This window comes from Micromesistius poutassou (genome assembly GCF_964030765.1).
Source record: "Micromesistius poutassou genome assembly, chromosome: 16".
NCBI classification, from domain to species: Eukaryota; Metazoa; Chordata; class Actinopteri; order Gadiformes; family Gadidae; genus Micromesistius; species Micromesistius poutassou.
In genome coordinates this window covers 1,346,608-1,360,907 of record NC_140286.1, presented here as the reverse complement: position 1 = coordinate 1,360,907, position 14,300 = coordinate 1,346,608, and the positions used below count along the sequence as shown (strand labels likewise).

Genomic DNA, 14,300 nt, shown 5'->3' with positions numbered 1-14,300 from the left:
CACTCTGTTACTACAGCGACCTTCCATTCACTGCCTCTTCAAATGGGCAGAGAAGACTGGATTTGGAAGATTCTTAAAGCTGAGGCATTATTATGCCTCCAACAAGAAATATGTGCTGCTGAGACTTTTGTTAGATACATTTCAAATTAGAGGCAGTTAATAATTTGTATGATTGTATCCCATGTAAAGGTTCACACAAATGAATGTACAAAAAACAAACATGATGTTGTTTAAAAATGTTTAACATTATATTTACAAAAGACAATACACATGCAGGGTCACAGTAAATGATAACTCAATGATAAGGTCACCAGGGATGCACCACCACCACCACCACCACGGTTTTCCACAGTGCGTTGGTTTAGATTACTAACCAAGCATCAACCAATTCAATTTTTTTTAGAAGACCAAAAATCACAGACATCACATTGTTTGTATCAGAGGAAATGCTCTTAAAAGGGTATACAATACCATAGTACAACCTTTGAACTGATATCAGATGCACATTTCAGATACAAGTCTCGTTATTGGTACATCCCTGTCACAGTATTCCTTTATGGCAAAGAGTAAAGATTTACCAACATACAAATGTCTGTAACAAATGATAATCTAGATAATAGGACACGTTCAGATAACATTTTAATAGTATATCAAATAACAATTACGGATTTCTCAAGATGAGACAATAGAAATTCGATTTGTTCCCTATCTGAATACAGTTAAGATATAAAATAAGTTTAAATAATGTGCGCTAACGAGCAATGACAGTTTTCATCTAGGTTTGAATTCTCTTTGATTATTAGGAATTCTGACATGGAAATAACAGCACATTATGAAGCACTTGACATTTCACCAAAATAAATTGTATGATGACCAGTACAACCATATCAAGATGAAATAAATAGCATTGCATACAAAACAAATGCCCACTAAAACAAACAAGTTAAAGTAGGATTCGGATTCGCGCAATAAGATTTTTGGAGTTTCAATAGTGAGACTAAACAAAATAATAAGTGAAGCACTCTCTCTCTGTACCCCTCTTGTTGTTAATGAGAAACAAAGTACCTAAACCAAAAAAATGTTGGTTAAGTGCCATTCAAATAAATAGAAATAGTGTTCATTTGCCAATATGAACTTATAAAGGAGTTACCTGTAGGGCCTTACTATATGGCTGGGGCTCGTATTCTCCCATTGGTTAAACAGCTCCGTTAACACTGCCGTACATAACCACGGGGCTCTGATCCAAAGTGGGCAATGGGGTGGGAACACGTGGGCGGGGGGAGGGGGGGGGGGGGGGATGACCCTAGGCGGACTAGCACTAGGTGGTCTTCACCAGGTCATAGACGTGGACGTGGAAGTCGTCGTCGTACTTGATGTAGTAGACGGTGGGCTTGGCCGGTACCTGGTAGATGACCAGGCCTGTTCTCTTCAGACCATTGTCTGTAATATACTCCACCTGCTTACCCACCAGGCTCTCTGTCTCCTCGCCGGGCTTCCTGTCCGCGGGAAGCAGGTGCTTGTTCTCTGAAGGAGGAGGAGGGGGGGTGGAGCAGGGGGGTGGGGGGGGGGTGAACAAGAGGGTAGAGAATATTAAGAGCTAAGAGCAGGGAAACGCAGAGTTGTACAGCAAATTGGTTCTTGTTTGAAGGCTTGTTGGGGCCAGACGGATATGAGAAAAAAGTCCTCGACAATGAATGTTTCAGAGTTGAATACAGGGGCAGCTCTTTTTCAGTAGTACCAACGGTGAACCTAATCATTGATGTTTTGGTGCACGAGGAAAATAAAACCCATATCCTTCAATAGACGGGAGATAAAGAGCAGTCCCCTAAAGTCAATCTTCTAGCTTAGTCCAAATATATAACTTGAGGACGACCCGAGCCTGCATTTAACATAGGACACTTTCACAAGATCAAATCGGAAAATAAAAAATAAAAAAGAGCGCACAACTTTAACTGAAAATTAAAAAGTATTTTGATTGGGCAGTGTCTTCTTGACACACTACTACCTGCCTCTTAATGCATGCCGGGCGGGAACAACCTACCGGACTCTGGGAGGATGCGCAGGTCTCCGTCTTTGTAGTCGTCCCACAGCTGGTACATGTAGAGCACGGGGTCCTTCTCGTAGGTGATGTAATACCAGTGGGTCATGATGGGGGCGCGGGACAGCACCATGCCCCTCCACTCGTTCTTCTCCCCGTCCTCCTTCTCAAAGAGGTGCTCCACCGCCCGGCCCACCAGCTCCTCCGCGCCCGCCGGCACCTTGATCTTGTTGTTGACTTGTGGCGAGAAAGGAGGAGGTTTACTCCTTAGTGCTCACAGCCTGGGTAGTTCACGAGTTCTAACCTATAGGAGGAGCTATGTATGACCTATAGAAGAGGAGGTTTACTCCTTAGTGCTCACAGTGCTGCTGGTTATCTTTTGTGGATGGAAATATGGGTTGTAATGTAATGGCTTAAATGCTTATTTTGACTATATCTTAGATATTGCTATATTATGGAATAACGGTATGATGTGGTAGGGTTGGTGAATCTGTATGATAAATGTGTTGTCGGAAGGCCTTACTGCGAGCAACGAAGGACACTGTGATAAATGAAAATGTTGAGAAGATGCTCACGAAATGAATTGTGTATGAAAATGAAAAGTGTATTCTACCGAAATATTCTTTCAGCCTTTATGTTTCCAGTTCTCAAATTCAAGGGACCTAGATATTACTCATCACCAAGGTCGGCATTTCAACACAGCCCATTTTGTGACCTGCCATCAAATCTCGCCATCCTGCACTCCGACTAAACCCACTGCCCTAACCCTTAACCCTTAACCCTTAACCCCTAACCCCAAACGCTGGTACGACCGCGGACTCACCGACTTTCTCCGACAGCACCTGCAGATTGGACACCCGCTCGTCCTTGAAGAGCTCGATGCCGTAGACGCAGTCGAAGCCGTCGTACTTCACCATGTACAGGGTGTTCCTCACCGTGAGCCGCTCCAGCACCGTGCCCTTCCACGTCGTCAGGTTGCCCTTCTCCCGCCACGTGTGCTGGATCCTCAGGCCCAGCAGGTTGTCCGGGTCCGGGGTGAGCGTCGACGCACAGCTCTCGCTCAGTTCCCCGCTGCTGCGCTTCCTGGGGGGGGGGGGGGGGGGACACAAGCCACACAGAAGACAATACGTTCCACAGAATGCAGCGGAACCACCCCTCATGTCGCCTTTTCGCGTGCTCGCATTCATTCCCCTAACCGGCAACCGGATCCACACTTTCTTTTTCTTTTCTTCAAGGAGGGAAACTAGGATTTCTGGAGTAGGGCTACGACTCAAATGTGGAGCGATTGCAGAAGGCCTGAACAGGTAAAATGGATTCCAGTATTTCACCGATAACCCAAAACACACAGATTGGACAAAGCATGCCAAATATTGACAGACAACACAACACATAGTACATATTAAACACATTAAAGACACAATGAGGACAATAATGATCAAGATTTCTGTAATTCTGTCAGCACATGCCATTATTCCAGTGTGTCTTGTCCATCAGTGGCTATCTCACTCAACTAAGGACCAATCAGATTGTGGTGGCTACATTTTAACATGCATTGAGGACACTGGAGAGGGACTGATTCCAAAATGATGAAGACCTGGTGGTTAAGCCTACCTTCCCCGTTTCTTTGACATGTTTCCATAAATTCAGTCCTGTGAGACACAGAACACAGTCAAATGGGTGTTATGACGTGGGACGTTATTCACAGAGTGACTATGAGTTAATCGAGTTTGATAACGAACAATGGAGATAGAGAAATAGTTTGACATGGCTTTGGACACACTGCCAATGAGTGGCCACAAGTTCATTCAACAAAGGCAATGCAAATTAGCCAACACAGCTGGCCTACCGGATGTAAACAACACAATTGATACAATTGGTGACACAAATCGACGGCGATTTAAGCCAAAACCAATAAAGTTTCTGGCAACACGGCCATATTAATAGAAAATAAGGTAATAGCCATGTCTGCCATAGTGCAAACATGCTATGATTATTGGCTGAACAACGTGTAACGTTGTGGGAGATAGCATACACATATCCAGTCAACCAAGGCGTCCAGCGGTGCATTATGTTACATTTGTACCGATGGAACGAAGCCAATCCTTTCCTCTACTTAAGTGTAAGCATTTAGCGATGGCTGGTCTAAAACCACCTCGGTTCACACAGCGAAACAAAAGGAAATGCATCGACATGCAGGCGATGCGCTTCTCTTACTAAAATGACATAACGTTACAGGCTTTCACCAGCGATACTACAAGAATTAGATGCGGTTAACACGAGTTGAAATGGTTAAAAGGAAATCATTAATGACGTCTTATCCCTACCTGATCGACAATTTTACATCTGTTTGCCTGGAAAGTGCAGATTCCAACTAATGTAGCCTAAATAGTGTACAAGGAAACGGTCTTGTCTGGTGAACTACAACTACCGAGCCAGCGAACGGCGCGTCTCGAAGCAGGCTGGGATCTGTTGTTAATGGACTCGATTCCCATCCTGATATATTTATCAAGTATTAAGGAGATTAAAACTTAAAACGCTTAAACGACGAGCTTAAACATTTTGGGTTAAAACATTTGCAATAAAATAAGCAAAGCTACGGTATAAGCGAAATGGATGACGGTATGCTTCAGCCACAGAACTACAATTCCCGAACACCCTCAGAGCGTTTTGGCCCAGACATTTTCTCCAAAGCAATTTGAGTGAGCTAAGTGAGAATGTGTTGTGCTGCAAGTCAACTCAGATGTGGAGGCCTGTCTGGACTGCCCGCATACAACCCGGTTCTCCCCCTGTATTTCCCATAACCTAAATTACTATGATTAAAGAAAGCGTCACATGTTTACTTAACTGCTTGTATGTTGAATGGCGAACCCGCTTCTCTTATCATGAAAAAAAAATTGTATGCATACAAATGTTTTTATGTTCATATAGAAACTCTGTGTGAAAGCGAAACAAAAAAAAAAGTTTTTTTTTTAGCAATCCACTCCCCGGATATTTCAAAGGTTGTCTGACTAGTTGGCCTATTTTTTAAATGTGCAAATAATGTAATTTAATATATTTTAATTGACTATTATTGAACCATTATTTCATACCATTTCTAGACGAAGTAACTGATAAACAAAAGTACATACTACTGAATGATGTATGAGGTAAACCTTTTTTAAAAGGAAAAGGTAGGCTACCTACCAGTTTGTCCCTGAAATGCTCATTATAACCACTAGATGTCGTACTTAACACAACATCGACAGTTAAGAGCTCCAATATCATCCGGATTATTACTAAAAGATTTGACACACACAAAAAAAGTAAACATTGGGATTCACTTTTAATATTTAGAAACCCTTGTGTTGTAAATATCAATCATTGTTTTCCCATGTGAAATAAGGCATGTTCTACAAATAGGCACTATGTGTATGTTTCAATGCAGCCTATTACTTGTATTATTTGATTCCTTAAAATGATAAATCCACAAAGTATAGGAACTATTTAACTAAATTGAGCAATGATAACAAGGTTAAGCTAAGGAGGCTTTGCAGTTTTCCTTTTGCTTCTTAGGCCTTAGTTAATAAGATGTCATACCACTTCATCAGAAGATACGTTACTTTGATGTTTGTTCGTTCTTTCTTATATTATTTAGTTCTTTCTACTGTTCTTTCACACATACACACACACACACACACACACACACACACACACACACACACACACACACACATTCACACACACACACACACACACACACACACACACACACACACACACACACACACACACACACACACACATTCACACACATTCACACACACACACATACATATACCTGCACACACACACACACACACACACACACACACACACACACACACACACTCTCACACACACACACACACACACACACACACACACACACACACACACACACACACACACACACACACACACACACACATCTGCAATAGCTCCGTTTTCAATGTTGGGTTGAATTGACTGATGCTACATTATGCTGTAAGTGTTCTGCATTCCAGCCTTGCAGCATCTCCTTGAAGTTGCAGGCGGAAGCGTATAGCGGCCCCTGGCTGGCTGCTGCCCTCTCCTCTGGGCCCCTGCCGGCTGCAGTCTGCAGGCCCCCCTGCAACACCAAGGTTGGTGCACTACTGTCCTCGTGTAGGGGCTGCGCATGGCCAGAGGCGGGTACTCCTGTAGTAGTTGTAATTACCTGGTCCATATACAGGTCATGTGGGCCAGCCTACAACAACAAGCTCTCTTCTGTCCTTCATCTATACCTAAACAATGTCAGGTGTGAGCGTGTGTGTGTGTGTGAGCGTGTGTGTGTGTGTGTGTGTGTGTGTGTGAGCATGTGTGTGTGTGTGTGTGTGTGTGTGTGTGTGACCCAGGGATGTCAGCTGGAGCCTTTTTCACAATGTGCGATTGACACCCCTGTTCAGACTCCGGGCCCTGCACTTAAGAAAAAGGGCACCGACCACCGGACTGGTTCCCGGGTGCCCTCGCTGTGCCGCAGCAGCTTATAGGGTCATCTGCAGAGGCTGAAGGATTAATTAAGTACAAGTCTATCTTCCCCGTCCTCCTCTTGAACTTCCACCGTTGACATGCGCTATGCTACAATGCCATCATGTCGTGCAGTGTCTGTGTTTGTATATTCACAACCCGTGCACACACACAAATGCACACACCTGAACGCACACCTGAATGCGCACACACACACACACACACACACACACACACACACACACACTCTCTTTCTCTCTCCTGCCATCTGAGAAGGGGAGCCCACTGTGGCTTGCCCCGCTGGGACCCACGCGACTGCTGGCTCCAGAAATAGTGGACTCCTTCTCTCTCTCTCTCTCATGTCTCCAGGTATATCTCACTCCTCCTCCTCCTCCTCCTCCTCCTCATCCTCATCCTCCTCCTCCTCATCCTCCTCTCACAGTAGACATGGCAGAAATCAGAGCAGGCACACACACACACACACACACACACTCTGGCACACGGTAACACACACACATCTTAAATCTTAAATCTGCAGGCCCATGGTGAAAGGATGTTGTCGTAAAGTATTTCAGGCAGATTACATTCAACCTAATCAAAGTCAATCCAAGGGCAGTGTGTGTGTGTGTGTGTGTGTGTGTGTGTGTGTGTGTGTGTGTGTGTGTGTGTGTGTGTGTGTATTGGGGATGGGAGGGGGGCGGGGTTGGGGGGCGGGGTAGTGTGTGTCCATTTCATTGATCATGATTTTTATTAGCCACGTACATCCCGAACGTTTACGGCTGTGGGAAGATGCGGCTCCATGCAATGTTCATACATGGTAAATGCAGATTTTTACTTTCATTTCTACTACTACGTTCTTCATTTTCCACCTTCATTGTATAAAAGTCAAGCGCATCGAAGAAACATTGTTCACTGGCCGACCCGTTCCGTCATAGCCTCGGTCCTTGCCTGGGAAATAGCTGCCAGCATGTTCCGCTTAAACCCTTCCACAGCCAGGGAACCGTCCCACCCCACCCCACCCCCCCCCGTGAGCCTCGCGCCCCTATGCTTCTGGCACGCCACCAGGCCCGTTTAGGCTGGAACATCCATAGCTTAATAGTGCAGCTGCACCGGAGCTCCTGAAAGTCTTTGACAAATGTGTGCGCTGCCCCATCTGTTCAGACACAATAGTGTGGCGCTGGTGGGGGGAGCCGACGGGCCTGTACAATTATTTATATAATTATTATTATTATTATTATTAATATCATCATTATTTATTATTTTTTACCTCCGTTCTTTTTCAGCCGGACCACCAGACAGATATGTGGACCCCATAGCCGGCCCGCTCCCCCGGCTGACCTTGAAGAGGCTGGGGTGTGGGATGCTTCCGGTCTGGAGCACCCCCTTTAGTTACACATGCTGGCCATGGCTCTGGCCATCTGGTGCGCTCGTCAACATGTGTCTCGTAGCATTCCTTCTCGGCGGTTTGGTGTTGGCTGGAGAGAGTGCGTCTGTGTGTCTGTGAGTCGTAGTAAAGCGAGACGGAAAGGTCAGCCCGGTGTGGCACCGTTAGCACCTGCGTGGTTTCAAACTGTGCTGAAAACATATTCGATTTCACAGCGCGGCTTATGTTGCGTACCGGTAAGCTTCAGTAGCAATAAAGGGATAATTGAGCGTATTGTGCGTCCCTTATTGGGCAATAAATTTCACACAAATGAATCATCCATTAAACTCTTGCTGTGATAACAAGCACAGTTCTCCCTTAATTGAGTTTTTGCATTTTGTAAAATGTGTGATCAGAGTCAATTTACCAAAAGAAGAAAGGGTATTGCATCCGCTGTAGTCTTTGTTACGTCAACTCACTAACTGCAAAAGGTGTGTGTGTGTGTGTGTGTGTGTGTGTGTGTGTGTGTGTGTGTGTGTGTGTGTGTGTGTGTGTTTTGTGTGTACGAGCCCAATCCATCCGTGTGTGTCAACACATGGAGGATAAACAAAAATATTGCAACATAACTTTCAGGTCCAGTCTGCGAAACCCCATGTTGGGGAATCCAACCAAATTAGACACGCGTGACGCTTAGGTGTCTCCAGGCCATCTGTTCATATTTCTGCATCAAATTGGCCATCTATCCCATTCACCACCTCCCCTCCATGTTAGTCAGCCTCTCAGTCCTTGAACACGTCTGGTTGTGTTGCTTAAGAGCCCTTAGCAATACGACGGCTCACCATGGATGACAATCGCAGCAGATGTATGGCTGATGCCAGGAGACGGTGAATCTGTGAGGGGCTCTGTACCCTCAGCTCTCCTGGTCTCCTCCTCTTGTTGGAGGAGAGGAGACGGAAGTTGGAGATATTAGGGGGGGCGGGGGGAGGGGGCGGGGGGGCAGTGGTGATGTTCATTGTTTACTGTGAGGTTGTGCTCATTCTATAACGGGAATCACGCTCGCTCTCTCTCTCTTTCTTGTTTTTCCCCCTCGTTCTGTTTTTCAACAAGAACTTTTTTTTAAGCTTCAATCAATTGTCCCGTTCCCAATATTTACGACAATTGTCAATTAACAAAAATATGAGAACAGTGTTTAAGAACCATATAACATTTCTGTACAGTGCAGATAGAAGTAAATGAGTAAACAAGTTGAATGACTACAATGTATACTCCAATTTCGATTTCCAGAGGAACAGATTGAAAAAACAGAGTAAAAAACAGGTTGGAAGTGCAAATCCCTCTCCCTCTTTTGCCGGGATCCTTTCACCTGTGTGTGAACTCTTCTCGGTGCACAGTCCTGAGTCATACTGGATCCACATCCTCCTCCTTATACCCTGTGTTATTTGGCCTCTACATTCTCTCATAATCCTTCTTCTTCTTCTTTATCCTTTTCCCTGCCATTTTTGCTCCAACCTATGACGTGGGTGTTAATGCTCGGTGCAGGCGATGTAATGAAATACACAAAAACACGTCTCATTGTGGTTGTTAGGGAAATGGGAAAACAGAGCTAGACTCGTAAAAACACTTGGCACAGCTATGAACAGCGTGTTCATTTCGCCAATGCTCTTGTGATGATGAGATTTAGAAAAAAAAAACACTCAAAGACTCATTAAAGGACAATACAATTAATGTAAAAACACTAGCTTTGACCATTCTTTACTCCCTACTTGTTCTAATGCGGTGGGTTGAACATAATCCATTCCTAACCAATCAGATAAATGCTCGCTGCTTACTGAACAGTATAATGGACTCAAGCTATCAAGCTGTCAATCACCAACTTTGTGCTTTGTATGTACTGTTCCGGAAATACAGAGCACTTTCCAGTAAATGAAGCATATGACCCCAATTTACACAGATTGAGGCAGGATTCTATTTTCACCCAGAAGTTATTCCTGGCGCTCCACCGGCTTTCAGACAAACACCATGTTAAGACGAGATAATTGCAATATGGGTGAAATAGTAAATAGCAACTTGTGGTGAATGCGGCCCTTCCTTAGAACCCCCTCGTGTTAGTTCCCTTTAAATGTTCATCAGACAAACACACAGACTGAAGGAACAGACTGATTGGACAGGCTGAGTCTGTGTTGGCCCTGTTTTGATGATGTCAGTTCTGCATGGGACGGAGGCTGTGCCAGGTTACCTGCAGGGTAATCACACTAGTATACAATACCTCCTTTATCCTCCAAAGCCTTTTCCTGGATTTTGTGTACTTTGTGTATTTAAAGTGTATGTGTCTAAATGTTTTGTGTGTGGGTTTGATATGTGTGTGTGTGTGTGTGTGTGTGTGTGTGTGTGTGTGTGTGTTTGTGTTTGTGAACACACGTGTGTGTGTGTGTGTGTGTGTGTGTGTGTGTGTGTGTGTGTGTGTGGTGCTGTATGGTGTGTGTGTGTGTGTGTGTGTGTGTGTGTGTGTGTGCGTGTGTGTGTGTGTGTGTGTGTGTGTAAAGTGTAAGGTTACAGCTGAATGCTTGGTGGCGAGATGGGGTAACCGTCTTGGTCTGAGAGAGAGAGAGAGAGAGAGATAGAGAGAGAGAGAGAGAGAGAGTGAGAGAGAGAGAGAGAGAGAGAGAGAGGGTCAGAAACAGAGAAAGACAGAGCGAGTGAAGGAGAGAGAGGGAGAGTCAGAGAGATAGAGAGATGGTGCTGATCTGCTTTATCTCGTGACTCAGCAATTTCCTAAATAAAATGTGAATACAATCCCTGCTTTCCTCCTGCTTCATCTTTGCCCGCGTCACTCAACCCCCCCCGCCCCCCCCCCTTCCCCTGCCTGACCCCCCCCCCCCCCCCCCACCATGCTCCCCGTCTCCCCCGTCTCCCCCGTCTCCCCTTCCTGCCTTCGATGTTCCTCACCTTCCTACTCACCTTCCTGCCTCCCTCTAATCTCTCTCTCCCCCCCCCCCCCCCCCCCCTATTTCCACTCTCTCTCCCTCAAAACAATAACAATTTATTTCCCATTACCAAATTGCTTCTTTCGGGGCCCATCAAAACATCCCTCCCATCCCTTTAATCACTCCCAGTAACGCCCGGAGGCCTCCGTGATTCAGACAGCAACAGCCTCCCCCCCTCCCCCCCGCACCCCCATTGTGATAGCGCGGGACATCCAGTACCAGTAATCCCCCCCCCCCCCCACACCTCCTCTTAGTCCTGCCCCAGCAGAGTGCTAATGTACTCTAATAGGACCGGGACGGAAGCGTGTCTCTGTTGGAAGTCTGTTGCTCTGGTGGCGGGGTCGCCGTCTCAGTGGTATTATCAGCATTGTGCCTGACAGTCCTCCCCTGTTTTGGAGCACAGAGAGACGTCAGGAGCACTTTGCTGTAAACGGAGAGAGACGCACAGGGACAGAAATAGACCAGGGTGGGATATCTGAGGGGAAGAAAGGCCCTCGCACCGCTCTGCCACCCCAGATAACACATCACACACGCACAGACACGCGCACACACGCACACACACACGCACACACGCACACGCACACAGGCAGGGACACAGACGCACACGCACACACACACACACACACACACACACAGGCAGGGACACAGACGCACACACGCACACAGGCACACGCATGCATGCACACACGCACACACAGGCACACACATGCACACAGGCACACACATGCACACACATGCACACTTGCACACACATATGCTCCCTCATGCACACACTCACACACACAAATACACACACATATGCACGCGCACACACAGGCACACACAGACACACACACAGGCACACACAGGCACACACATATACTCCATCATGCACACACTCACACACACGAATACACACACAGGAAGACACACACATACACACCAACACATACACACACACATACACCACACATACACACTCATGCAACCGCTCTCACAAACACGCACAGATACACACACACACACACACACACACACTCTCTCGCACACACTCACTCACATAGACATTCAGATACACACACAGACACAAACACACACTAAGATACACTCCCTCACATAAACACACTCACACAGACACATCAAACACATGGACAAAAATACCCACTCACATACACAATCACAAACGCAGTCATGGAAGCTCACACACAAACACACACTCATGCAAGCTCACAAACACACCCTCACCACAAGAGGGAGAGAGCGAGAGAGAGAGAGAGTGAGAGAGAGAGAGAGAGAGAGAGAGAGAGAGAGAGAGAAAGAGACACACAGAGGGATGAGCAAGTGTGTATATGTACATGCATATCTGTGTGTGTGTGTGTGTGTGTGTGTGTGTGTGTGTGTGTGTGTATGTGTGTGTATGTGTGTGTGTGTGTGTGTGTGTGTGTGTGTGTGTTTCCTGGCCGTGCGGAGGTGGTGCTATCAGTGTTGTCCTGATGGGTACAACGGAGTTGAGATAAAGGCTGAGGGACAAAGAAAAAATATTGCTGCATATTCACACACACACACACGCACACACACACACACACACACACACACACACACGCACACATGTATCAGATCATGACCCCAAAGCGAAGGAAGGGAACGTGAGTGTGGCAGTGCATTAAAATGAACTCAGATCGCTATCACCCTGCCTTATCTCAGGGAACGGCACACAGGAAAACAGCATCCGCTGTCGTGCTTGTACTAAATCGTAGAGATCCTTAATAGACTTTGATTAAATTAGCCCACCGGGCTGAAGGGGAGCCGGGAGAGTCATTATCCGCCTCCGTCAACAATAACAACAACGTTCAACGTCAGCCCACCTCTCCTGTGTGTGTGTGTGTGTGGCCCTTCAACACATCATGTACAGAAACCACAGCGCCGTCGTTTGAGTGGACGACAGAGAAGAAAAAAAAACGGTACGATCTGTATCAGGGATCACACCGCCACAAAGTCGAATGGTACTGGGTGTTTGACGTGTTGTTTGTTTGTTGTTGTTGTTGTCGTTGTTGTTGTTCCAGGTAAATACTGTCTCTTTGAGATTTATGTCTCACCAACATAAATCTGCACGTGTGTGCCTGTCGCTTGCCGTCGTCCAATTTTCCAGATGAATGTAAAATACGTCGATCTATAAAAAGGGAAGCTGGGAGGAGGTTAGCGAGACGGCTCCATAAGGTACATGACAGAAGCCAGGGCCGGGACTGTTATTGACGTCTTTATTGCTCCTACCCACCGGCGTGAACATCAGGCACGCGTCGGACCACCCGTGTCATCCTTCAGCGGTCCTAAGAGATTGGGCTGTGCTTCCGTGGGGAGGGACACAGTCCAGGGGCGGGGCGGGGCGTGTGGGGGGGGGGGGAGGGGGTCATTAGGACCCTGGGGGGGGGGGGGGGGGGGGGGGTGATGGATACCATGGGAATCCTCCACCCTCTCTGGACGATTCCTCCATGTCTGTTGTGTTGTGTGTCTGCTCCTTCTCCTTCCGCAGCCACAATGAGCTGCTTTAAATGCCTGGACACACAGTCATCAATCTTCTGCCGGGCGGCGGGAGTTATCACCCCCGGAGAATAAGCTGCGGTGTGACACTGGCCTTCACTTGTTGGAAAGGGGTTGAAAGCTCACTGCGGCGTTTAAGCGCTGCTTCATGGTTTAATAGCCAGGTACAACGACGGACCAACAACACGTCGCACCGGTTCACCTCTCTGTCGGGTTGAGGGTGAAGAGATCACCGCGCTCTTTATTATTATTTTTTGGTCAACGACTTATTCTGCATTCGTTGGTATGTGGTTCGAGGTGCGCAAATGTTTTAAAACATGCACCAGTCTTGCTGTGATAATCGATTATACGTGAACGTGCGCCTGTCTGTGTCAGCGCTGTGTGTTGTCCACAGTGCCTGTGTAGTCGCCCATACCATCATACGCACGCACAAACCTAATAACGCGGACAATCAACGGTGCACCTCGACCAAACCCCGACCAGCCTCAGAGGCTCCAAGCCTCCATGATCCAGAGACGCGCGATGCTGGTGTTTCAAAGCAAAGGGTTTGACGCATTTGTATTTAGCGAATGCAGATTTCTCAAGCCAAAGCAGTTGGCCTCTTGATCTAAATAGCGGAGGGAGATCAGACCTCCTCTCAGTCTTTGGAGAGGGCAGGCTTCAATAATAATGTGCTCCGTAGTTTGCTCCTCTCCGCAGGCCTACAGTGGGGCTCGGGCTCTTACCCATCGGGGGAAGGCTGGGCCAAGCAGGCACCATGAGCAGTCCCGGATCTGTTTAAGGTGGACCACTGTCTCCTAGGGACCTCCTCCTTTGACGCATTTATTGGCTACCATAGCTGTGCCACCATGAGTGTAGTGGTGAGCGTTGGGTCTATGTGTGTGTGGGCACAGGG

General features: G+C 46.8%; 1 protein-coding gene across 1 annotated transcript; it reads right to left on the bottom strand.

Annotated features, from left to right (window-relative positions):
* Positions 1-207: 207 nt before the first annotated feature.
* LOC311360912 (spindlin-W-like) lies at positions 208-4,612 on the bottom strand. Its single transcript, XM_084481028.1, has 5 exons — positions 4,363-4,612; positions 3,650-3,687; positions 2,862-3,121; positions 2,042-2,275; positions 208-1,524 (listed from the first exon to the last, which is right to left on the bottom strand). The coding sequence occupies exons 2-5, from the start codon at positions 3,667-3,669 to the stop codon at positions 1,319-1,321; spliced, it is 720 nt and encodes a 239-aa protein (XP_084337154.1). The 5' UTR covers positions 3,670-3,687; positions 4,363-4,612; the 3' UTR covers positions 208-1,318.
* Between the last annotated feature and the right edge of the window lie 9,688 nt (positions 4,613-14,300).

Excerpts from the sequence above, each read along its gene's own strand:
- LOC311360912 (XM_084481028.1), bottom strand. The coding sequence starts at position 3,669 with ATGTCAAAGAAACGGGGAAG. Across the intron at positions 3,122-3,649 it reads ATGTCAAAGAAACGGGGAAG|GAAGCGCAGCAGCGGGGAAC; the intron begins GTAGGCTTAACC and ends CCCCCCCCCCAG. Across the intron at positions 2,276-2,861 it reads GGTGCTGTCGGAGAAAGTCG|TCAACAACAAGATCAAGGTG; the intron begins GTGAGTCCGCGG and ends TCTCGCCACAAG.